The sequence below is a fragment of the Petromyzon marinus genome, chromosome 26, assembly GCF_048934315.1.
Source record: "Petromyzon marinus isolate PM22_M1 ecotype Great Lakes invasive population chromosome 26, UKy_Petmar_22M1.pri1.0, whole genome shotgun sequence".
NCBI lineage: Eukaryota > Metazoa > Chordata > Hyperoartia > Petromyzontiformes > Petromyzontidae > Petromyzon > Petromyzon marinus.
In genome coordinates, this window is record NC_133692.1 from 1,532,975 (window position 1) to 1,560,138 (window position 27,164).

Here is a 27,164-nt window from a genome sequence, read left to right on the forward strand (position 1 = left end):
CCCTTAAAATCTAGAATGACCCATCATGCCCCTTAAAATCTAGAATGACCCATCATGCCCATTAAAATCTAGAATGACCCATCATGCCCATTAAAATCTAGAATGACCCATCATGCCCATTAAAATCTAGAATGACCCATCATGCCCATTAAAATCTAGAATGACCCATCATGCCCATTAAAATCTAGAATGACCCATCATGCCCCTTAAAATCTATAATGACCCATCATGCCCATTAAAATCTAGAATGACCCATCATGCCCATTAAAATCTGGAATGACCCATCATGCCCCTTCAAGCCACCGTCAGCAATCCGTACCCACCCGGGACATCGGACGGTCTCGCCCCCCTCCCCCTGGACGTGGTTCGCGGAGGGCGCGCCAGACGACGACGACGATGATGATGGAGCGCTCGTCCACTGCTGCCAACGTCGTGTTCACGTAGCCCCTTCGCATCCGTTGCGTGTTTGAGCCATTTAAGTATCACTTAAAAGACATCACTCTACGTAGCATAAATTAGACGTTTACATTATTTTGTATTTGAAGGTGAATTTTTACAAAAAAATGTGGCTTGTTTTAATGTTTGTTTTAATGTACAGTACTGTGATACTCTATTGAATAGTACATTGATTCGTTCTAATTGTGCATTATGACATTAATGTGTTTTGTTTGTATTTAGTTTTTGACGTTAGCTCGACATTTCCCTGGCTGTATGCATGTATTTTCGCTTTAAATTTATAACTAATATACTGTATACTGTAGTCCAGTAATGTATAGCATTTTCATCACTGTTGTGTGCATGCGCAGTAACTACTTTTATTTCGAGATTATAACAAAAACCATAAGATAACTAGTGGATGCCGCCAAAGGATATCCTGTACTTTATATATTCGCAGTGAAGTGAACTTGATAACAGCATAGTACTTTTACCGAACACCAACCGTGGTCATCTCACTACCGTGCTCACATTTACAGCAGTATCACATTACAGCGATAAACGACTTGGATTTACGATTTTGATTGAATATAAACACTGTGCGTATTGTGCATAATAATAACAACGATGATGATGATGATCTGTCTTCCGTCAAGCGCCCACACCGTCGGGCGCTTCTATCAGTAAATTTCTTTCTCGTCACGATAACATTACAACAGTGTCAATTACACACTAGCCACGGCAAAATTAGTAAAACAAACTTATCGGTGGTACCAGTAGCAGTGTTGTTAGCGACAGTATTTATATTTCGTGTGATTGTGTGTTTTGAGTTAGTCTTTTAAGCGCCTCGAGAGATAACGGGACCCCGAAGCGGGCCGCTGGCTCGGGTGAAGCCTACGCTCTTGCCTGAGCGGCTCGGCCGTGGAGGCTCGGGGGAGCCGGGGCCATGGGCGCCCTGACGAGCCGGCAGCACGCAGGCGTGGAGGAGCTCGACATCCAAGCCAACGCTTTCTACAGATACCCACCAAAGACGGGTGATTATTTGTTATTTATATCACTGCAGCGATGTAATCGTTATTATATACGACGGAGTGCATGTGAACATTACATCGCTTCTCAACCCTTACGGTTTAACCACGTATTCTTCTTGATTTGAAGCGTAATCTTGTACAGGGGCATTTAGTTCCAAACAGCGCACAGCCGTATCAATACGGACAACAACAAACACTGTTTGTGTTTCTCCCTTGCGATGGGACTTTGTAGGATGAACGTTGAGATTTATAAGGGCACGGGGTGACCTATACGGTCCGAATTGGTCGGTAATAAGGGAGGGCACTGATAATGGTTTGACAGCTGTGTAGTGTGTAGTAGTGTAGTGTATAGGATTAACTTTGAGATTTATAAGGGCACGGGGTGACCAATAAGGCCTGAATTGGTCTGTAATAAGCTAGGCATTGATAAGGGGTTGACAGGTATGAGATTATCACGAGAGTGATAGACACCACGAATCACCATCGTTATCAACTTCATGACTATAATCAGGATGATGACCACTGTAATATTCATTATCTAAAAAGTGTTAACATTGCAGCATTGATGAACAGCACTATAATTGTGATCATTACCGATATCGTCACCACGGAAACTAGTTATTACGATCACCACAATTATATGTAATCATCGACAGCGATAATGACAATATGCATAATTACCGAAATCATCATCACGCCAATTATAACCATAATAACTCTCGTCATGGTCATCATGCGAAGATTGCGGACATCACCACGCCAGTGATCAACATCACATCAGAGTAATCACCAGCATCATTACCAACATCATCACCACGGCAGTTATAATTATAACATCATCGTCACATCATCGTCACAAGCTAATCACTCAGTTATTTCAATGCTAAATTATCCTGTTTGATTTGTACTAGGTGCCTCTGTGGATGTGTAAGCTTTGACTTTAACATAGCTACTTCTATGACCAGTCACAAGCTAATCACTCAGTTATTTCAATGCTAAATGCTCCTGTTTGATATGTAAACCCCTTTGTCAAGGTGCCTCACTTCCCTAAACCAGCTTAAAAAGACGCTACGAATCTTAACAACGTTCATTGAAGCTCTGTCTTCCCGACAGGTCTGTTCCTTTTACCTGAAGAAGGCCACTTGTGTTGTGGCCGAAACGTCGTGAGAATTTTATTGTGTTATTTATATTTTCTTAATTTATTATTTTATTCTCATTCTACGTGACTTTACCGAAAGAACCAAAGAAGATGAATCCTTGCAGTCACGAAAGCTTTACATCGAAATGTGCACACTATTTGTTATAATGCACTATTCTCTATGTGTGGTCAATGGGCATTCCTATGCAGTGCTCCATGTGTGTTTTGTAGTGTACGCTCCGCGGTGCTTATGCACTACTGGTACACTTGTTGTGAGTGAACGTCATGGCAGGGGTAATGCGTCTCCATGTCACATGAGCACGCGAAAAGCCCGCACAAAAACACCACCGGTAATTCTCCGCCGTGTACGTAATGTTGGTGGTGGCTTATTCACTCGGTCATGGGAGCTCACAGCCACTCTTCAGCGTTTGGCAGGTTCAACCGTTGCTACTGCTGTATTGTATTCCTCATTGTCAGTGTTGGTAACATATCGCCGCCTTGTGATACGTGGTCTCAGATTAACTAAGGTAGGTTAGGGGGTATTTTGTTACCTTTAGGACACTAAAATAAGAAAAGAAACCAGTGCAGAATGTACCCAGTGTGCGTCTGCACGCAATTAATTTCACGCTGTGTGCTGTGATGTATATTTGGATGAGTGTCACATTTTTTGCATGTATTGTCAAGTTTTTATGCCATGTATTGGTAATACATTGCTGTGATTACCACAGTATTTACTGTTGACACATAAACCATGGCAAAAAGGTCACCCAAAGTTCTATATATAATATAAACAAATGCTTTGCTTATCCATAATACAGGATTCTTGGGGTTTGCTTATACTTGCTTATTATACTAAGCATATTGACTGTAAATGTGGTAGCTTGGGACAAAATATGCTTAATATTCTCACGTGAAAAGTAATCAATGCTGTGTGACAGAATTAGTTTTTTAGCTAATCAAACCGTATTTGATGTGGTGTGCTGTGAGTACAATAATGAGCCAATTAATATGTACAGTACTGAACTGTATATTTCTGCAAGTAAATGGCAGTTGGTTAATTGGCTTTATCTTTAATAATGGAAAACCTAACACACATCCGATGCCAAATATCTTGTATTTAAAAGGCTCCATAGACAAACTGAACATTAAGCCACAACAATTCTATATAATTTACAAGCCCCAGCCAACACGTGAATCGCCACGGTGCATCAGGAGAGGTATTTCCGGCCTGAATAAAGGACTCGCTTCAAGACTCATGTCGATCAATGTAACATGCTGTGCTTTGTTCTCGCGTAGGCAATTATTTTGCAAGCCATTTCATAATGGGCGGAGAGAAGTTTGAGACAAGTACTCCTGAAGGTTATTTGTTTGGAGAAAATACAGATCTCAACTTCCTGGGAAACAGGCCAGTACCGGTAAGTTCTGCTGTATTCACCTCTCATTATCAATGGTTACATCACCTGGGGTTAACAGGTTTTCAACTTTGTCCATTGCTCCCAAGGATTGTCACATGCAATTTTGTGCAAGTACATTCAGTATGTGTATATATGTATGCCATGCAGTATACCGTACTCTGTTCACCGTATAGCACGTTTAACAAAACTGTTTACTGTACAACATCCATGCATGATGATGGGATATACAATTTATAGATATTTTACTACATGTTATATATAATCACAAGATATAGAATATATGATTTGTGTAATGTATTTAAATGTATTAAGCACATTCACTCAGTGCACTGGATCCTCTTGAAAGACATGATAGCTCTAAATAATTCAGTACTTTGACATTTGAATAATGTATCAGCCTAGACAAAGTACTCTCATCTTACTTCCTGCTGTGTAACAGCTGTTACAGCTCTGCTTCGGTCTGGAGCACACAGATGCATTCATAAGACAGTACACAATACTCATAACAATGTCATTGTATTGTTTTCTATTCGTTCAACATATTTGGCATGTTTTATGTGAACTCTAAAGGAAAATACTTTCTACTTTGAAGCAATTTTGTATCAACTGCCTGTGTTGCTGACTTATTGTTAGCATCAGTAAAGTTGCGTGAAGCTCCCTCTTATATGGCCTCTGGTGGTTGCAGCTGGCAAGTGAGCTGTTAAGAGATGTCCTGCCTCTGTCGTTCTTCACTCCTTCGTGAAATGTTAGCATTCATCCTACCGTCTCCATACCTTTTACCTTTGCATTGAGGTTCACCGATTGTAAGATGTGTTTTTCCCTCATTTGAAAGTGTCGTATCCCTACATTTGGTCTACTTCTACGTATTGTTGAGGCATCCATTTGTTGGGGCATACATTTTAATTGTTTGGTTCGAATGTGATGTTATCTGGGCAACATTAACTGAAGTAATTGTCAATCCTAGAATTCAGTGTTTCATTCCCAGAGGGACTAAGGATCATACTCATGACCAACAACTCTCTCTCTCGGTCATAGGAAAAAGGTTACCACTATTTAAATGCATGAGGCTCTCTTTCTTCCTCACCTCCAAGTTTATGTCTCTCCAATCAGTCTCAGTTCAACAAGGTTTGGTTTGCCAGACAGATTCCATGTATCGTTTATAGCCAGAGTTAAACTCAGAAGATGGTGATTTTCTCATATCCAGTTCTAGCACCCTCTGTCCACCTTCCCAGCCAGTGCCATGGCTGATGGAACAAGAGCTGCTATGGACTGGGAGCCATGATATATATGTGTGACTGGGATGAGGGTTTTTGGACTATATTTCACCACACCGGTCAGTGCTGGTTGGTGAAGGGGGGGCCCTGGTCTGGTTCGGATATCACTTGTCATTATTCTTAGTCATGGCTGGGAATTGACTGCAGGTTCATAATTTGGTGCCCTTATCACTGAAACCACTCCATCGTATTTACAGCATTTTTAAATGACATTTAATACAGTAAAATATACTGTACACCCATATACAGTACTTTACAGGGCAGTATAAATATTTAGACATGTGTTTAGACATCACTGACGTTTACTGAACGTGTTCAATTTATTTATAATGCCGATATGACATTGTAATGCCACATTTTGCATGAATTCTGTGATCAAAGCTGTTGGCATATTTTCAAATCTTGCAAAGATGTTGAAGGGAGCGTTCTTCAGATGGCTGTGTGTACTTATCTGCACGAGCGTTGTTTTGGTAGTGATTACTTGGGAGAAGGATGAGGTGTTTTCAGTTTCAGGGTCTGTCTCGCGCAGCCAGAAACCAGACGCAAATAAACCATACAAAGAAAAGCAATGCCTGAACGTGACCAGATTTCATTTGAAAAAAATATATCAGCTGTAAATGCTGTTAACTCGAATGCACTGAAAAATCATGATGGATTGTATATGTTAATATTGATAAGTTTAACATTTCAGATGTTATGAAGTCACATATTTTAAAATCCACTTTGAATTCCTGCTGAGGCGTAAACATGTTTAATAATATTTGGGCCGTCAATTTAATATTTTTATTTTCCAGTTTCCTTACCCTGCACCTCCACCCCATGAGCCCGTCAAGACTATACGCAGCCTCGTAAACATCAGGAAAGATTCGCTACGTCTCGTCAGGTGAGTCTGTCCATAGCAGAAGAACAGGGCAGGCATCTGCTGCAGCACCATTTACAAACAGGGCAGTCAGTAACTGCTGCATGCTGGGTTGCACAGTGACAACTTGCTGGTTTTTACCTCGAAAACAAAATATTGCAATGCAGTTTTGTATGCATCATAACCAAATGTTAGAAATATATTTATTTGCTTTGCTACTGCACAGTGCACTTGCCATGCAAGCAGATTCATGTTGTTTTAGGTCATACATAATGATGACTGCAGTTGAAATAGTTAAGTAAAGGAAGTACAATAATTTACATGAGAATTCTAAATATTGTTTTGCAGCAGTTATTTTCATCATAATTCACGTGAGAGCTCATTCAAATAACATCTAGTAATAAAAAGGCGACTCAGGAGAATACAAGCTCCTGGCTACATGAAGTCGTAAAAGGGTTGTGATAAATCATTATAAAATACATTCACCTTTTTATATGTGGTGCAGTAAATTGTATAAAATTGTCAACGCACTTGTGCCTTCTTCGCATCATTCCCTGCATCATTGCATCAGAAGCCAAATGCCGAAGCTGCGCATTGCACTTAGTAATCCTCAAAGCCAGTCTTGACGTTGGGTGTTGTAATCCAGCTCCAGGATATGTTCTAAGCTGTTTCAAGGTTGCCGGCTATGCTGAGCTTCCTGCTTCATTTAATCGGCAGCACTGTGTGCCGAACATTTTTTTGTGGTTGTGGGAGAAATGCAAATGTGGCATGTTCCAGGTATCCACAGCTCGGATTCATGTAATGCATACGAGAACAGAATGTTCAACCTTTTCAGCAGTGAGTGATGTGTTCAAGTCTTGGCTTTGAGCCAATCTTTGCTGCAGCATTCGAATTTTTGCCTTTGCACTATTTACGTTTACAGTCAGCATAGTATTGTTGTACAAATGCACGACTGATAAAATACAGGGTTCTCTTGTTGGCATTGCACACACCGTACACTGTCTAGGATATGTTTTCATCATAGAGAGGGAGCCACTGCAAGTAAGTTGGCATGGCAACCAAGAGAGAGGTTGCTAATGGGAGCCCGGTAACCAGAGAGATGTGCCATCTCAAATAAAGCCCTTTGTCTAAAAACTAAAGCATAATTAAACGCCACGTGGATTTTATTTTCTTAAACTGTTATTGTATGGAAATTCGTTGGGGTAAAATTGTCAGACATATAGTTCTTATCTGGAGCTGTGGTTTTGCAACGAATGTGTGTAAATAGCAATTAAACATGTTTTTGTTTTTGTCTCCCAGGATTACAGATGAAGCAGAAACTCCTAATGCCGATTCATTAAAATCCGAATTCAGCTACAACGTAGAGTTTGTGTTTGACTCGGATGTGCAGGTGGCCATAACCATCTATTACCAAGCTACAGAGGAATTTCACAATGGCATTATCATGTGAGATATTTTCATTGTCATTAGAAATATTCACACATTTCCATAAACACAATTGTATTATTGTTAAAATTATCAGTTTTCTTCAAACTGATTTGAATATACGTATAATTTTTCCTTTAAATCATTACTAAACATTGTTATTTATAGTTGCATGCAACTACTTAAAATATGAATATGTTTAATTTGATACTCTGTATTTTTATTCAAAGTATTTATGAATAATTTGGAGAAAACAAATCCTCTGTACAATTCATAGTCAGCCACAGCAATTGAGTGATTTTTTTTTATTTTAAAGCAAAAAAAATATAAGGGCTACTCTTCCACTTTTGTGGTGCGGGGTTGTCCATGATTGCTACTTATCCATTTTCCTGCACCTGTATAGACTGCATTCTTCAAGCATTATGGCTTTCCATCTCGGTTAATTTCTCTCCTCTCACTTTTGCTTTCAGGTATACGGCAAAGCATCACCTGCGTCAATCAGAGACGGTTCTCTGCAAGGGAGGAGTGAGCCAACTCTTCTCCCAGACATCGCATGTCATTGACCCCTCTGAGTGGAACCCAGAAGAGGTTAATCATTGTTGTTTTACATCTTACCCAGCAAAATCCATACCCTTAATGCGGAGGAGTGCACGCCACGCTGCTCCAGATAATCATGCGTTTGTATTCGCCAGACCTCCCCGTTTTCTCCCCTGCTGTGGTCAAGGCTGGTTGCATATAAGCAAACTTAAGACTTTCACACTTGGGACGTAATGGATCCGACTGATTTATCCCAGCTCAAAAGCAGGGTCTCACAGTCCCGTGAGTATGATTCTCGTGTTAGGGAAAAAAGGGAAAACATGGGTAAGTGCCCAAAGGAGTTGGCCAAACAGCACAGGAAAGTATAGAGTGGCCAGGCTTGTGCAAACATTGCACAAGTAAACCCAATAAACCCGACTACCCCGTATAACTTGACAAGGTTTTCATCTTGTACAAATCATCAGAGTAGCATTTGTTAATTATATGGTGAGTGTTATTCGTTGGGCATGTTGTGAATCAAGTGACATTTTTACATAGGTGTTTTCGAGGCTGCAAGTAGTCATGCACCCAAGGGACACTGAAATCCAGATTAGGGCTGGTGGAGTTGATTCAACCGGGGAGATGTAATGATGAGCATACATACACTTTGTTTCATTTTTGTTTCAGAAGTAAAAGTTACATTTGGTTCTGTTGCATTAATTTCTGGTTCAGTGAGTTTTGCATCCGAGGGTAAATATGTGGGCCTTGGTAAATTAAAAAAAAGTTTTTAGTTCTGTAGTTTTTAGTTCATATAACATTTCAGAATCGTTCTTTGACTTTTTTTGGGAATAACTAGCAACGTGCATGTCTGTCCAGCCCAGCCAGCCAGCCAGCAAAACTTGTTAAAAATAATATACTATGATTGGAACAAAACAGAACAGAACCTACCTGCTTACTAAATTTAGTTAAATAAAACAATGTTGTCGGCTGAATATGATTTGTGAGTTAACTACATGTTTTAAATTAGTTTTACAAAAATAATCACGCATAGATCGACTTGAAAACATTGCCATATTGTGCGCCCTTGTGCTCATAACATGCCTAAAGTTGGTGCACGCTATGCAGCATGTGCTACACACTGAAGAGAGACAGATGTCATAATTTACTGATGCCAACAACTACAGGAACAGATGTCATTGCTACCTATGGTAAACACAGGAGGCGATGTCACCAAATGCTTACAATTTATGTTTGTACATTCCAAAAAAAAATATTGAGCAAAAAATATGATTCATAATATTCCAGCCCATTTTTTATTCAATTTTTTTTGAATTTGACGTTCCATTTATTGTTCTATTCCATGAATTTCAGTCATTCTGGAACGTGCCTTTGTAATATTTGTCTTTCTATTCCCCATGTCTGGATTTAGCATGAATTTACCTTTTGGTGAGCATGATTAGCAGCCCTTAACATATCCTCTTACTGTACATTTCAGCTGACCTTTGACTTGGAGCGTGATGTTTACCCCATGGTGATCCATGCGGTTGTGACGGAGGGGGAAGGTAAGGTCGTGGTTGTTACAAATGGTTACCCATGGGCTTCTTGGAATTATATATTTTTTACTATTGCGAATAGGATTTTTCGAGTTGGTGGCAGTATGTGTCTCGCGTACATATTGGAGGGTTTGTCTGCAACACTTATGATAATATATTGTAGCATATGTGTAATACGCATGGCTGAAGTGTAATGTGCGCCAAATAGTTGTTTTATGATGCAAATAATGACAATTATTTACAATAAGACTTGTCCTTAAATTCACATTTAATATAACACCCAGGCATATATGTTGTAGTCTCTGAGAGGTAGCTACAGTGAGGGAAAAAAGTATTTGATTCCCTGCTGATTTTGTACGTTTGCCCACTGACAAAGAAATAATCAGTCTATAATTTTAATGGTAGGTTTATTTGAACAGTGAGAGACAGAATAACAACAAAAAAATCCAGAGAAACGCATGTCAAAAATGTTATAAATTGATTTGCATTTTCCTGTATAAAAGACACCTGTCTACAGAAGCAATCAATCAGATTCCAAACTCTCCACCATGGCCAAGACCAAAGAGCTCTCCAAGGATGTCAGGGACAAGATTGTAGACCTACACAAGGCTGGAATGGGCTACAAGACCATTGCCAAGCAGCTTGGTGAGAAGGTGACAACAGTTGGTGCAATTATTCGCAAATGTAAGAAACAAAAGAACTGTCAATCTCCCTCGGCCTGGGGCTCCATGCAAGATCTCACCTCGTGGAGTTGCAATGATCATGAGAACGGTGAGGAATCAGCCCAGAACTACACGGGAGGATCTTGTCAATGATCTCAAGGCAGCTGGGACCATAGTCACCAAGAAAACAATTGGTAACACTACGCCGTGAAGGACTGAAATCCTGCAGTGCCCGCAAGGTCCCTCTGCTCAAGAAAGCACATATACATGCCCGTCTGAAGTTTGCCAATGAACATCTGAACGATTCAGAGGACAACTGGGTGAAAGTGTTGTGGTCAGATGAGACCAAAATGGAGCTCTTTGGCATCAACTCAACTCGCCGTGTTTGGAGGAGGAATGCTGCCTATGACCCCAAGAACACTATCCCCACCGTCAAACATGGAGGTGGAAACATTATGCTTTGGGGGTGTTTTTCTGCTAAGGGGACAGGACAACTTAACCGCATCAAAGGGACGATGGACGGGGCCATGTACCGTCAAATCTTGGGTGAGAACCTCCTTCCCTTAGCCAGGGCATTGAAAATGGGTCGTGGATGGGTATTCTAGCATGACAATGACCCAAAACACACGGCCAAGGCAACAAAGGAGTGGCTCAAGAAGAAGCACATTAAGGTCCTGGAGTGGCCTAGCCTGTCTCCAGACCTTAATCCTATAGAAAATCTGTAGAGGGAGCTGAAGGTTCGAGTTGCCAAACGTCAGTCTCGAAACCTTAATGACTTGGAGAAGATCTGCAGAGAGGAGTGGGACAAAATCCCTCCTGAGCTGTGTGCAAACCTGGTGGCTAACTACAAGGAACGTCTGACCTCTGTGATTGCCAACAAGGGTTTTTCCACCAAGTACTAAGTCATGTTTTGCAGAGGGGTCAAATACTTATTTCCCTCATTTAAATGCAAATCAATTCATAACATTTTTGATATGCGTTTTTCTGGATTTTGTTATTCTGTCTCTCACTGTTCAAATAAACCTAGCATTAAAATTATAGACTGATCATTTCTTTGTCAGTGGGCAAACGTACAAAATCAGCAGGGGATCAAATACTTTTTTCCCTCACTGTACACAGGCAGCTACAATTTTAGGTAGAGAAACTATAATGTCCACATTGTTCAGTTTTTAATCGCTGTGTTAAATACTGACTCGCATCCAAACCTGCAGTTGAGATGACATGGCACAGCGTCGTAACATGTGACGCACATTTATGTTGCTCTGTTGGAGTATGATGGGGCACAGTCCCAAGGAATGGTCAGCGATGCCAACGGAGGCACATTTACTCAAGGTCTGTTGAGACAACATGAGACCGTGTCTCTGGTAATATACACTTGTCAACTAATTAGAAATATTTCGTGATTGTTAGATGTCTGCCTCTGCAATATCAACCCCCTTCATAAAACATGCCCTTGGGATAAAGAGATGTCTGGTCAAGAGACCACATTTTGTGATCATCATATTTTAACTCGTAGTTTGTAGGCAGTGCCAAAAAGGTTATGTTTAGTGACACGATGTACCAGTTCTGTACTGCGTGCACACTAAAGCAAGGTTAGTAAAGTAACTCATTATAAGCAGTCAAAATTTACCGACCTGTTATTGTAGAAGGCAGTTGTGTACGTACACAAACGTACATGTGCAGTTAGTCACGTAGGTATACCTAGGTAGGTATGCCTACGTGACTTTACCGAAAGAACCAAAGAGTAAGTATGTTCACATCAGGAGGTTTTAGGCACGGTTGCAGACATGTTTTGATGTAAAAGAAAACGATCTTTACGATATGCAATGCAATCCGACTTGTATTCATGAATATAATGACCTTGGAGATGGAGGAATGAAATCAATGAATGCGCACTTCCGATTAGCACGGTTGACTATATGTACGGTGCGAAAGAAGTTCAGCATACATGCACACATGGTAGGTAATGAACTGTGAGGGATGGTGATGGTTTGGAGAGGCTTTTATCTAGTAGTGGAAAGAGAACGGCTGATGATAATTAAAATAAGCATGTTTTATTTGTCCAGCGTAATATTTCAGAGACAATGGTACAAGGCCGAGGCCTGTGGCAATCCTCGCTGCTCGTGTATAGAGGCGCAATTTATTGTAATTAGTCTATATGTATATGATGACATTAATATATTAATTACTTAACACGTTCCCCCCCCCCACCCCCCTATTATTGAACATAGTCTTTTTGCCAAATTGTAACCTGGGGAATTCGATTTAGAGTGGGCATTTCACAGTTGCGCAAGTTTCTGTTGCACGGTGCTGAAGACAGCGTGTCACAGCAAGCAACTCGCACCTTGCCAAAACATTGCGTGGCTGGGGAAATGCACGCCATGACGTTTAGAAATGTCATGGTATGCCAAGAGTCATTTAGCATGCTGCTTTGCTCAATGTCAGCGCACTTTTGGGATTATGGGCACAAGTTTGCAAGTGCAATGTTTTTAGTTTTTTGTGTAATGTTTTGTCTTTATGGCTAGAGTATATCGGACATTCCCACGTGCTTCTCGCTACATTTGACAAGGTGAAAACACACGCAGACGCTTTGCACTCGACAGTGTGCTCTCGAGACCAAATGGCTCCCGAGTATTACGTTTTTACCGCAGTGTTGATGGCTCTTTGCCGCTCCCTGCAGCACACGGATGGAAGCTTCTTTGTAAAGCCGCTCAAACAGAAACAAGTGGTGAGTAAAAAAACCACCGAATTGTTCTCGATTGCCATTGAACATACATTGGCAGAGCACTGCTTACAAACAATTGCTGCGCGCTGTCTTGCAAAACGCCCGTGCTTTTTTTTAACGTCCATTGACTCGCACGTGGTGATGTTTTGAATTTGGGAACAAGGTGGACGGAGTGAGCTACTTACTGCAGGAAATCTACGGGATTGAAAACAAGGGGAGCGTGCAAGAGCTTAAGGTGAAGTTGTTCATTTTTATTATTGATGTACTTGTGAAGTTGATGTATTCTTCCCGACGAAAATTGCGCTACAATTACAACAGTGAAATTTGCATTTTATAACATTTCGTTAATATGTAAGTGTGAACACTTTAATCTCAAGTACAAAAAGATGGTCTCTTCACAAATTTTCACTAAAATGTAGCAGCGGTGACCACAGTGAAAAACAAAGCATTGTCAACCAAAGTGATCGCATGTCAGCATTTTATTAAATGGTCATATCCTGTAAATAGTACATGAAGCACATTGGAGAGTAAGGTATGTTGAAGGAAAACATGTAAAATTAGTGTTTAAATATTGTAAATTTAAGTACAGTGAAATGCTGTATTGGTAAAGGAATAGAACTATTCTGTGTTACGTAGTATACTTAATTGTTACATAAGTGGTTTGATGAATAGTCATAATTGGGGGGTCAAGATTCAATAAAAAAAATGTTTCTTTATTAATCTAATTTATATTTTCTCCCGTTCTTCGTTTGTAATGACTCATTCATTACATTAGTCTACATATAAAAATGTAATATTATCTTCATATAATTTGCGTAAACCGGAGCAATAACAAATTCTTGCATGTACAATTTTGACTTAAAACTTTCGTGACTGCAGGAATTCATATTCTTGGTTCTTTCGGTAAAGTCACGTAGATAGAAATGATGAAGACCTCTTGTGTTGCGATCGAAACGGCGTGGGTTTTTTGGTTTTATTTTAATTTTATTTTCTATCTACGTGACTTTACCGAAAAAAAACAAGAATATGAATTCTTGCATGTGCAATTTTATGCATGCATCGTGAGTGTAAAAATGTTTATTAATCGGTGAATCTTTGCATGGGTAATGCAAACGAGAGATTTGGGAATACAGGCGTGGTATAAATCTGTGGACAACTCTGTCTGGATGTAGGTATATATGTTGAACTGTATACGCACTGTACGTAGCCAACCGTGCCAATCAGGTGCGCGAGGAAAGACCACAAACTAAACGTAAACATCAGTTCTAAAGAAATTAGTTTTCAATTTAGATTTAAAACTGTATCGCTCCAGTGGCTTCCTGAGAGTCTGGGAAAGGGGTTGGCAACTTGCGGCTCCGGAGCTGCAAGCTGTTCTTTGCGGACTCGTTGGTGACGTAACCTATGTTTGTATTCACATGCGGCTCTTGAAATATTGAGTTTTGCACCAAATTCGAAAAATAATTGGCTCTTTGTTATTTTTTGGTTGCCGACCCCTAGGTCCAGGCCCTGTTTAACGTTCTCGGCATCTTCGTTTGTGCACCGTGGTTGTTTCCTCTCTAGACGTGTGAAGACGACATCAGCGACAACAGCACGGAGTGCGTCGTCTGCCTGTCGGACATCCGGGACACGCTCATCCTGCCGTGCCGCCACCTCTGCCTCTGCAGCGCATGTGCCGACACTCTGCGATATCAGGCTAACAATTGCCCCATCTGCCGGCTGCGTAAGGCAACGCATGCTGTCACCGTAAGGAACGCGTGCCATCACCGTAAGGCATAGTATGCCGTCACAGTAGGGCATAGCGTGCTGTCACCGTACGGCACAGTGTGCCATCACCGTAAGGCGTAGCGTGCCGTCACCGTACGGCACAGCGTGCCGTCACCATAAGGCGTAGTGTGCCGTCACAGTAAGGCATAGTATGCCGTCACAGTAGGGCACAGCATGCCGTCACCGTACGGCACAGCGTGCCATCACCGTAAGGCGTAGTGTGCCGTCACCGTAAGGCACAGCGTGCCGTCACCGTAAGGCACAGCGTGCCGTCACCGTAAGGCACAGCGTGCCGTCACCGTAAGGCACAGCGTGCCGTCACCGTACGGCACAGCGTGCCGTCACCGTACGGCACAGCGTGCCGTCACCGTACGGCACAGCGTGCCGTCACCGTAAGGCGACGGAATTACTGTCACCTTCACAAACGTGGCCCGTCGGCTTGCTCGCACTCCTTCTATCAGTCTGCGTCCGGGGAATGCAACGTTTTACCGAGCTTATGTGAATTATTTTATCGCTTATTATAATTTCAATCGCCACACAACATATGCTTCAAAGTGCCTTATAAAACATTGGTCGTATATTTGGAATTGTTTCTTGACTTGTCCGCATTCTAGTGCACGTGTATTTTTGTCTTCTATTACCAAACTTAAAAGAGCCCTTATAGATGATAGCAAACGCATGTTGGAAGGCGTTGCAGAATCCACGTGTAAGCATGATTAATTCCTTCCTCTCTTTTCATCTTTGCAGCGTTCCGCGCGCTGCTGCAGATCAGGGCCATGCGCAGGAAGTCGTGCTCAGTCGCAGCGGTCAGCTACAGCCCCGTGCTGGCCTCGCAGTCGTCCGACAACGACGAGCGCACGGTAAGACCCACACATCCGGACGAATTGGAACGCCCTTGGCTCTCGATGACGCAACTGCTGACAACGTGTATTTGCGTACGAGCGAACAGTGAATCAAACTGGCATTCAAAATGCTCATCGATGTGACGAGCACTCGCTTTTTTTGTATACACGAGGTAAAATGTAAAATGTATATCCGGCACACATTTAAGGTTACACCATTATAACAGTCCTCACGTGGTCATGCGTATCGGCTATATGAAATGGGAGAAAACAAATCTAGATCGGATATATTTGCATTTAAAAATGCTCACTATTACAACTGTATTATTACATTTTCCTCTAATTTCCTTTATTATTTTTTTCTAAATTTTCTTTGGGAAGCTAGCATGCTTTCATAGACCCTGTGATATATAAGGGATGCAATTAATTTAAAGCCTTAATCTGGGTGAGGAGTTGGCGTGATGTTAACTACCTCGTCTGGTATACAGCAGGTCGTGGGTTCAAACCCGACACTGAGGCCTGCTGTATATTTGGAGTTTGCGTGTCTCTCTCCCTGTGGTCGCGAAGATTTTTCTCCGGGTGCCCTGGTTTTTCCCTCCACATTTAGACTCAAAATCACGCATTTAGATTATTTGCCCTCTATACATTTCCACGTGATGATAATCCCCTTTGATGTTGAGTTATTATTTGAGATAGCCAGGTCCTTCTGAAAAAAAGAGCTACAAAGCTCAGTGGACCTTACCCGGTAAAATAAACATGGATTATAGTTTATTTTTTATAGTTTTTTTTTCCCCTTGCCTGTCCTTCACAGAGCTGCGAGCAGGTGCACATGGGCTACGAGGTGATGTCGCTGCTCGAAGCTCTCAACGGACCGCTCTCGCTATCCATGCCGGCGGGTCCCCCGCCCGTGGCACACGAGGGCAACTTCCCGAGCCTGCCCTCGTCCTCCTCCCTGCCTTCCAGCCTGCCCGTCTCTCCTGCCGGCTCCCTCTCCCGCTCCGGCAGCCGTGACAGCACGCGCAAGAAGCTCACCCCAAAGTGAGAGCAGAGAGAAAAATACGCCTTGTAAAGAGTACAGGGAGGAACGGTACTACGTGCAAGGTTGAAAGTGTTTATGCATTACCTGTGTCCATCTGTGTGTCCGATCGTACGATGGAGTCAAGATAACTCGAAATGTTGACCCAATGCAAGTTAAGTTTTCGTATGAAGTTCCGTTGCGGATATGGACTCCATAGAAAACTGGCCACATTGATCAAAGGGTTGCTCCAAACTTGGCGATGCTTTAAAGCTTTCTCTACAATGCGTGAACACAAAGCAGGTGGTGGTTGGTGAAAAAGGTTAATCTGTGTGCGTAGGACCTTGTCCCGAGACTCGTCGGTCATCAGGGATGACGATGAGAAAGACGAGGAGACGGACCTGCGAGCGTCCTGCCACCGTTCCGTCACGTGTTCCCTGCGCAACATCACGCTCCTGCAGGTGAGCACACAGTTCTAATAATTGCAGCAACAGAAATGTGAATTTGTAGTCGCCCTTCGCATGGTCACCTTGCACGATTTACACCCTTCGTTTGTTTTCTTTGAATGTTACAACCTGCAGCTGGGTCAGGTAGTGGTTTTTTAAATGTTGTTTGTTGGGTGATGGCTTGGAGGCAGCGAGGTTCGAGGCACTGACCCAATGCTTATGAAAGTTTCTGGGTTTAAGCCCTTGTGCGGACAAGCAAAAATTTGCCCTCGTCATGCCATTCTGAAGGAGGGTTTTGCCTGCGTTGGGCTTGATGGTTGTGGTTGCAAACTGGACATCTGTGGTACGGATGGTTTTTGCTTCAGCAATAAGCGATATAATCTTTCACCCTTTTAAAAATGCTTTGATTTAGCACGATTTTTGCACAGCCTCACAGCACCCACAGCATTTACTGAGACTATTATCATCTGCAGACTACCAGGCTATCCATCGCCTTCCTGTACCTATAGCAGTTGACAGGGCTTGATAAACCTCAAAACATTTCTTTGCACTGGCCCTACAAAAGATGTTGCTCACCAGCTATTCTGCGTATAAGTTTGTTCTATCGCGGCAGCGTGGTGCTGATGTTCCCCGTGCATATTCAAAATTTATCCTGCACAATATCCATGCCGCAGCCTACAGGTGCACGCGACCCACATCCATGGAACTCTGCATTACAGACCGTAGGTCCTGGCTTTTCTGGAGGCGGCCTTCAGCAGGACGGTGCCCTCCACTTTCATTCATATAAGTGCTGCCCCCACTCCTACTAGTCAGAATTTATTTTGGCAAGCATATCCATGGGTAAATAACGTAGGTGCTTGCCAGGCTGCAAAAAGAGGTATTAAAACAACATCGATTCATAAGTGGAATTGAGCAATGCGATGTGATTTGAATGTGGAATTTGACTTAATATTTTCATAGATGCATTCTACAACTGTAATAATTGGTAAGTCATGCATGAATTATAAAATGCTTCCAAGGTATCTCTGCCCGATACTGTGGTTTTGAGCCATCGTGTTCTTTCTCCACGCCCACTTTACACAAGGACTGTGGAGTCACTCCAGAACACGAGAACATCACTGTGTCTTCCGGACCCATGGACCCATCCTCCTGCACCATAACACCTTCCTCTTCTTTGCTCACCTCACCAGAAGGTTCGTACTTAAAGTCCCATAATTCTAGAAACATGCTGCGTGTAAATTGCAGTTTCGCCCATCACTTTTTTTACATCGTACTTTCGGACAGCAGTAGGAATTTTTTCATCACGCCAAGTGTTTCCTAATTCTATTGCGTTCCAGAGGAGTTCCTAAGCGGATCAGCTAAACCCGGTACGAAAACAAAAACTCTCCACGATGTTAATTGTTTAAATTGTTCCCCTGGCGCAGACCAGTTCAGTAGCAGCCTACCGCACTCGGCCATGTCGCTAGCGTCGTCCCTGAGCCACCGCTCGCGGCTCACGGCGGACACGCTCTCAACGCTGTCGGCCTCCTATCCAGTTGTGACGGACGACGAGGGCGAGGGGCCACCCACGCCGCCCGGCGAGCCACAGGTGAGTGTGCGACGACCCTCATCCCGGAGCTGACCCCTGAAACAGAGCTGTATAGCTCAGTGGGCTTTACCTTGTAAATAAAAGAGGGTTTTTTTGTTCCTCTGTTACAATGAGTTATATCGTCGTGATTCACAGATTTGTTTTTTTTACTGTTTTACGCAAGCAGATTGCCTCCGTGCGCAGCTTGCTAGTGACATCCTTCATGGCTGGAAGAAAGAGTGACGTAACTTGTCACCAGTGGGATAGCAGTCTACCGAGAGCATGGTCTCATTCAAATCTTTCGGATACCAACACTGCTACCACGAATGCTGCTTCACGATATAGTTATCTCGGTGAACACGATATTAAGTATATAAGTTGCTGTACTCAAACCACTCATGTTTTCTCAGTGTCTGACAATGATCTTCCTTGAACAGGAAAATGTTTTTTTAGAGGAAGGTGATTCTGCAGCAGAAGGAGAAGGTATTGGAGAAGGTATTTTTACATTCAATCTTTCACTTGCATAATCCCATTCAGCAAAATGCATGTTTTTTTTATTTCATCAATATAAATGATGTTGTTGAAAATTATTTCAGTTTAATTTGTATGCTTCAGATGCTTCCATAGCTTTACAGCAACAAAATCGCAATTTCCCTGATAAATGTACAAATAAACACTATTGATGCCACATTTTATCTGGTGCCCAGCTGTTCCCCCGCTGGCATTGGGATAGCGTCACGCTCTCTCTTTCGGAATTGGTTTCCTCACTTCTTAACGTTCAGTGATTCGGACAGCGGTGGTTACATTTTCGCCGCAGAGGACGGCTTTAACGTAACTTGCATTGGGCCGCGCCAGTGAGCGTTTCGGTTGTGCGACCGTGTTGGGCCTGCGTGGCCTTTTCCGCGGCGGACGTCCGAGCTTGACGTCGGCGCCTTGTCTTGTGTGCCTCCTGCCTTGCAGGCTGGCACGGTAGAACGGTAAGGGGACTGTTCCTCCCCGCCAACAATAACAACACCACGGTGGTTGAGGTGGAAAGTGGCCACAGCGTGTGGGATGCCTTGCCTGGTGAGTGAGTGCACTTTGACGGCAAGCTCGCAGCTTAAGCCTGCCTCTCTGCTGCTCACCCTTCTGCCACGAGGCTTTGGTCACTTCAGCAGGAGGCCTGCCTTTGATTACGCAGCCGCTGGTGGGAACGCTTTTACACCCGGTGGATCTGACTTTGGCTGCAAGGCTCGGCTTTAAAATTGCATGGCAATTGTATGCCAGGGTATGCTTAGTTTTACGTGGCATATAGATCAAATCTAACACATCTCGTATGTGTGTGTCTGTCATAAGTTGTGCGATTCAGCATTATTTTGATCAAATATCAGAAGGCCATCTGCGAGTAATTACTTTAGAGGCTGATTTTACACACATTTTTTATGAACATTTTAAATTTGTACATTTAACAGATTTGTACATTTAAAATATGTGAACTGTGTGGCAGACGAGTAATAGAGAGCATAACGGAGACTTACAGGAAATGTATGTGGGATATGGAGGAGGAGAGCAGATATTTCTTGATTTGACATGATTCCTGCGCATTGCCATTATGGAGAGAATAAAAGTGTTACGTGAATATATGATAGATAAATGAATAACAATTTTCGTGCAAATATCGCAATTTTGAAAACAAATCTGATTGTAAGTGTAAATCAACCTGCACTAACAAACGGTTTCCATGCTACTAATTATTCCATGCATGCATGGCTCAACAAACCCACCCATGGATTGGTACTTGATTAGCATTCATTAAAAATCCTTTGTTAACATTTGCATGGGTTTTTGCAACCTGAGCAAATGCCACACCATCTCTTAATTAATCCCATCATCTATTTTTGAAAACATTGCCATGTTTTTTTTTAATTTTGACCCCCGGTTTCAAGATTACGCTTTAATGCCTGATTGTCTCTCCTCTTCCATCCCCTTCGACGAATCCACATAGTTTCCATGCTGCGAGCTTGCACGTGCACTTCCTCTCCAGATAGCCAACATAACATCGTGATGCATTGCCTGTCCCTGATTTTTTTTCCTTGAAACAATTACTCTCATCCACATTTATATTGTTCTTGTGTTTGTGTGCACGCCTCTTTGCCGATGTTGCATCTGAAACCGGAAGACTTAGCTGTCGTAATAAATCCAAAATAGAGGTTTTTTTGGTTTAGACCGCGTTAATATAAATGCGTCGTTAAACCCGCCAACACCCGACATAGCCGATTAGTAAAGGTTTGTCACGTAAACAGATCATGCCAATTAGTTACAAGTTCAGCACACCAGTGTGTTGGAGAGTAAGCCCACAACATTTAAAGTTATGCAATATAACCCAATAACAACATGTTATGGATAATTTTGGTCGTGAAAGCCTCCGTGTTAAACTGTAGTAAGAAATAACTAACCTCTTTGTAAATAAAATTGACAGGTTGTTCCTCCAAGAAACTGCAATTCATGGTCTGAATATTTTTAAAGAAATAGTGAACCTTAGTATACTGTATGTCACTTTATCATCAATTGAAGCTAAAAAGCGGTTGGCATGCATTTTGTGTTGGTCCTGTGCATTTTTGAAGTTCTGCATCCGGACGTGTGATTGTGCACATGTGGTCAGTGTGCGATAAGCTAATGGTTGCTTTGTGTCATGCAATCTTGAGCAATATGCATCATGCACGTGGGGAGAAACTATTGTGAGGCCGCATAATGACGAACATGTGACCGATGTGCGTGCTCTGCTTTAATAATCTGTCTCTGCGTGGATGCTACTCTTATTTGAAACACTTGATTACCTTTGATACATTGGAATTTAATTTACATTGCAAAAGCATATTATCATCTGAAACTTGATGATGTTGTCCATTACCGAGTCATTCCAGAAATTTGGCTTCGTGTTTAACGTCGCTAAAAATGGACGAACTGTAATTAATGTCCAATGCAAACGACTCAAATTACGTGACAATAACACGACGATTGATGTATGTGGCAACCCACAATTTGTCTGAATTACTGAAATAATGTAGGTACGTGTGGCCCATTTTCTAGTGGCGGTGCGGTGCATTTTCTTTTATTGCGGGAATATTTTTTAGTTTGTTTTTACTCTCAAGCTAGCTGCAAAAATAGAAGTGTCCAACAAGGCTCGACATTCTCCTCCGCCGGTGATCGTAAGCGACACGCCACTCTCTGTGCATGCCAACTTAAATTTGAATATTGAGCATGAACTGACATCAGAAGGGCCGCATTTAATAAAACATGTGCCCACGAAATGAGCTCAGGCTGTTGTCATCGTATGCAATGGTGGGAATATGTGAAGAATGATATTGCACAACGAGCATCCATCGTGAATACGCCACCGCCTCTGTTTTTTGTTAAAGAGATGCGTTGAAGTCAAATTTGTACTCGTATGCTGTGCGAATGTAATTTTAGTAACACTGACTTTTGGTGTACACACTACACACTTGAAGTGAAAGCTATATATTTTTTTTATTATTTGGATATGTTTAATTCGATATAGTAAACCATAAAAAATATATCGAGGACATTTAGAATTTTACACGAACCTCTGCTCTCTGGAGTCGTTTTGAAGTATGTAATAACGGCTTCCATAATTGCGGATACAAAGGATGCAATTAGAATTCATCAATGCTCGTAATGCTGACATTACTCCAGGGGACTGTTGATGCTATTCGACAATATCGCCTTTGTCACACTGGAATTGATATGTAGTGCATTTTTTTTAAAACAATGCAATTCTATGGTTTATAAAAATTGCTTTCAACAGCGAGCTCATAATGCATCTACTGTAATAATTATATGCATAATTACATGCATAATTATTATATATGAATGGCATTATACATGTATTTTACTGTACTGCTCATATATTCAAATATAAACTGCTGGGGTGGAGCGGTGGTGCAGTGATTAGCACTACACTGCACGACAAATCGGGCAGCCTGCGTTCCATATCCAGCCACATAACTTGGAGTGATATCTAAGCCAGTCCTGCCCCCCCCCCTTTCCCTTCCATCAGCACTGACCAGTGTGGTGAAGTATGGTTAAAAAAAAACCCATGACAGTATGGGAAAGCCTTCATCCAGTAGTGCATTGGCAAAGGGCTGGGCGTTGTAATGTACCACGATAATGCGGTATCAATAAAGTGCTTCTCTCCTAATACAATGTAGTATAAACTGAATAAACATTAGGACTTGCTTATACATTGCAGCTTTGTTGTACACGTGTTATTTGAAAGTAAAATAACACCTAATTAGGTCCCATTTGAACACGTAATTTGATGTTTTTTTCATCTTATATGTTTAACATTTTCAGCAATCCCTTGTTAATGACGCTTGAGCACCACCCTTGAGATCTGTTAGCCATGAAATAATGCAAATATGTGGAGACGGTGAAGTGCTGTCGGCTCTGAATGTTTCTGCTCTAGGGTGCACCGCTAAAAGTAAGGTGCAGTGGAATACATTAAAATATGTTCACCTTCACATTAAAAATGTTGGTTCCTTAAGTGTATGCTTATATTATATTCTTTGGGTCTTTCGGTAAAGTCACGTGGATAGGTTCAAAGAATAAACTACGACGTTTCGATCACAACACAAGCGATCGTCATCAGGAGGAGCTCTATGGTTTTGATGAGGGAATCCTTCTGGGAAGAATGGTGGTGGGAGTCTGGTTTCCTGAATTTTGTTATTGTATGTGGTTTTCTCCATGATGACTGGCATTGCCCTTGTCGGCTGAGAGGATGGTGATGTCATCTCTCTTTTTTAATTGCGAAAGCTCAAAGCGCTCATCCTTACTGATGTTGCTAATCGGTGTCTTAGCGTTTTTGAGGATTGCAGCGATTTCCGATCTTGCCACGTCTGCAGTGATGTGTCCCAAACCCTTAAGGGCTACGTCGACCTGGGCAATGATATCATCAACTGGGATGTGTTTAGGGGTGACTGTGAAATTCAACCCTTTGGCTAGAACCGATTATCGTATGTAACATTATTTTCAAGTGTCGTAAAGACAGTGGTACAAAGCAGTCCTCAAATCTTCCCACAGTCAGCAGTCCCTGTGGGCTGTGGTGAGATGTGAGAACAGAGAGGTTAAGGAGCCTTCAGTTGACCGGTGTTACGGTCGGAGGGCGTTGGCAGCACCACTGTGCATGCAGATCACTCTCTCGTTCGTGTGTGTGTGTGTGTCCTATTTTTTCCTTCCTTGTGTGATCTGGTTCACTTTGACAGCCTCTGACCCTGAGTCTGCTTCTTTCCCCGATGGTGGCCACTAGTTGCGGGTACGTCAGTACCCCGATGTGAACGAGAGTATATTTTGTAATATGCAAGCGTTAAGCCGATTCATTTAAATGTAAAAGTTGGCAACAATTAACAGGTTACCACAAATTATGTGCATCGTGCATACATTTGCTGTACGTACGGATGTATGCACAAACTGCTGTAACTGTAAGATGTCTTGTTTTTTTTAAAATTGATGCTCTTAGAGCAGTCGTTCTTAACCTCTAGTGCAGCCTTGCACCCCTTTGGTTCTCAGTCGTTACAAAATGTATAATGCTCATAAATACAGAGAGCTTTGATGAAACAAAGTAGTTGTACTTACGTGACCGTGCTTAATTTTTGTTTAGACGATTTACCTTCTAAAAAATCTGGCTGCATCCTGCACCCCCAGAAAGGGAATCTCGCACCCCCAGGGGGTGCAGGATGCACCCCAGGTTATGAACCACTGCCTTAGAGGCTTGGCTGCCATATTAACACTTGCTCTCTCTTCTCAAAACTGATCTGACCTCTTTTTCCATGTTTTTATTTCTTTCAGCATACAACTTAAATGCTGATTATATCAATTATTATTTTTCTACTGTGTCAGTGTTCAGAGTAAAATATAAAAATGTTTGTCATGCATACGAAGACATGGGCACTACATGTGTTTTTTCTTAACTCGTCTTTTTATAGAGGAAACCCCCAGTTATATTTCAATCTAAGTATCTGTGATTTTTTTTGCCAGCTTTAATTAAAAAAAAGTGTTCCTATTTTATTGTAATTGTTGGAACGACAGTATATTTAGCCGTGTCCTGTCCTGCTCAATTGTACTAAAGACCCCCACGTGTGTGTTCTAACCCCCCCCCCACCCCCCCCCCCCCCCCCCCCGGTGCTCATCATGTGCCACGGGTTAATTGAGACAATGGCTTTGTGTGGTGTGGCGCGTCATCCAGGAACGCCGGCTTCGTGCAGTAGCACGGAGAGCAGGGGGAGCTGCAGCAGCAGCAAGCAACTGCTCCCGATGCTGCCCGACGAGAGGCCGGCTGATTCTGCTGCAGCCCTCGCCTCCCCACGCGCATTCATGTAGGGGGCAACACGTCCTGGGCCTAACGGCATGCAGCGCCCGTTGTGTGTGCACCAGCTCACTGCCAACGCTTTGCTTTGCGTTCGGTTATAGGCGAGGGCAGCTTTAAGGGCGCACACACCGCGCAATATGTCCCCCACGATCGCGAAGCTCAATTGACGTAGCTCCCGCTCGAGCTAACGCTGATCGCCAGGGGGCCTACGGGAACACATAATTTCAGTTTTTTCTATCATTTTGTTTGTCGCGGGAGCAATCTCGGCAGTGACGACAACTATGCTTACAACAAAGGGACCGTCGTAATATTTCCGGTGGGGTAATAGCTAATTTTACAACCTCTGCTCCCGACCGTGGTGATTTGTCCCCCTGAAGTTGACGCAAATCCAATAGTGTGCATCGATCCATTTCGTTATTTTAAAAAGCCAAGAAGGGTCCATTGAGACGTCACTCCTCTCACCTAAAGCAGGGAGACCTGCGCTATAACGAGGCGAGCAACAATCATTTTCATAGTAATTGGTGCGAGAGCAATGTGCATGCTTACCAAAGTAAGATGGCAAGAGCGGGGTGGACACTGTGACTCGTGAAATTGAAAATACCAGGATAACGTAACGAAGGAAACAGTGGCGAATCATACCAACAAAGTAAACCCCTATTCAGTTAAATAATCATTAAGCCGTGTTCACCAAATACGTATGTACAGTACTACATAGTTAGCCAAGTTAGGGGCACTATTGCATGGGCTGTTACTGTAATTTGAAACACTGAAACATTGTTCAATTATTGCATTGTAAAGTTTGCATTGGACATTGCATGTTGAACATGATATATGTTTTTGCATATGTTGCACTATACATTATAACACGTTAAAGGAAATAGCTTAATATATAGCTATTTGTGTTTGTTTTCTTTTGCGTTATTTGCTGAATGCTGCCTATAAAGCTTGTGTTTTGCATGATTGCAGAACGTAGGTTTGCTGTTACCGTTTTACCATTGCAGCTTTATGTTTTTTGGAAAGTGTTCCGTATTGTTGAGCCTTCTGGTTTCATAACTCCCAAATGTGCAGGGTTATCTATTGTAGTGTTCGATTGAAAAAAGGGAAAATGCTTTTGAGTGAAGGGTCCTTGACAGACAAAAGGTGAAATTAACCACGTGAAATGAATACGTTAATAACGCAAAATAAATGAGAAGCACATGGATATACAGTATATTTTTATTTTGTAAAATATCAACAAAGGGAGATTAACGAGTTTGTGATACAGAGTTGAAAGTATTTGCACATTAAATACTATTTACTTTTAGAATTGTAGCCACAAAAGGCGAGTTTGAATTATTTATTTGTTTGCATTCACGTGTGCTTGTGTGTGCTTTTTTAGAACATTTATATTTCATTATTGTAGCTTGAGTTACAGGACACATGGTCCTCTGATTCACAACTTGATGACGTTCATTGGCAACTTATCAGAAGTGGACTTAATTGTTTCTGCTGCAAAAAAATCAATGGAGACCTACCATCCAAGGTAATCTTAAGCAGAAAAGGCAGTGCATAGTTAACCACCCCCCAAACTCGGGTGGTTAACTGTGAATACTGCTCAATGCGAGTCATATCTAAGACCCTTTATCAGTCTATTAGCACAACGGTGACCACTGCTCGTCGCTATTTCACATGAAGGTACACATACAGTTATATTCCAAGTATTACACTATGCAATACGCATGCAATAAGCATTCTACCGCAATGTGATTTCAATGTATGATATATCTCGCCGATGTATTGGCTATTTCACTGCGTATTAAATCACGAATATACACGAGCGGTTGTCACTTCTGAGTTGCAAAGTTGATATTCTAGCAGCAGCAATCTTGAATGGAGCATTCGAAACAATTGTGCTGTCTGGCCATTGCTAAAACGACGCTCCACTAAAGCACGGAGTACACATTTAACCGTGTGATCTTTGAAACAATGAGCCTTATAGTCCCTTGGTGTGCTGCCTTGCAATGCTAGTCTGCTTTGCAGTGTCATCATCATGCTAATTGATGCACGTTTCAACAATGACTGGAGATAGTTGATTTTTGGGCTGTAATTAATTGTCAAGAATATACAGTATATAAAATAAACAAGTATGCCCCA

The 27,164-nt window shown here is 42.1% G+C and overlaps 1 protein-coding gene across 6 annotated transcripts; it reads left to right on the forward strand.

The window, feature by feature from the left end:
* The first annotated feature begins 332 nt into the window (after positions 1-332).
* LOC116946123 (E3 ubiquitin ligase RNF157-like) lies at positions 333-27,164 on the forward strand. Of its 6 annotated transcripts, none has more exons than XM_032961007.2 (19): positions 333-545; positions 1,266-1,469; positions 3,901-4,019; positions 6,088-6,176; positions 7,452-7,598; positions 8,048-8,165; positions 9,589-9,655; positions 12,834-12,877; positions 12,989-13,036; positions 13,197-13,268; positions 14,594-14,753; positions 15,545-15,657; positions 16,451-16,677; positions 16,995-17,115; positions 18,185-18,293; positions 18,525-18,688; positions 19,105-19,162; positions 19,628-19,732; positions 24,909-27,164. In XM_032961007.2, the coding sequence occupies exons 2-19, from the start codon at positions 1,382-1,384 to the stop codon at positions 25,040-25,042; spliced, it is 1,983 nt and encodes a 660-aa protein (XP_032816898.2). In that variant the 5' UTR covers positions 333-545; positions 1,266-1,381; the 3' UTR covers positions 25,043-27,164. The 6 variants fall into 6 exon arrangements, with proteins under 6 accessions (XP_032816898.2, XP_032816897.2, XP_032816899.2 ...); XM_032961006.2 differs by having other exon boundaries at positions 1,270-1,469; XM_032961008.2 differs by lacking the exon at positions 333-545 and adding an exon at positions 23,929-23,978 and having other exon boundaries at positions 552-1,469; positions 24,909-25,048.

What these genes read in the sequence shown, in the direction of transcription:
- LOC116946123 (XM_032961007.2), top strand. Translation starts at nt 1,382, where the DNA reads ATGGGCGCCCTGACGAGCCGGCAGCACGCAGGCGTGGAGGAGCTCGAC. An exon ending in CAGATACCCACCAAAGACGG is followed by an intron (nt 1,470 to 3,900) that starts GTGATTATTTGT and finishes GTTCTCGCGTAG; the next exon opens with GCAATTATTTTGCAAGCCAT. An exon ending in GGTTGTGACGGAGGGGGAAG is followed by an intron (nt 9,656 to 12,833) that starts GTAAGGTCGTGG and finishes CTTTATGGCTAG; the next exon opens with AGTATATCGGACATTCCCAC.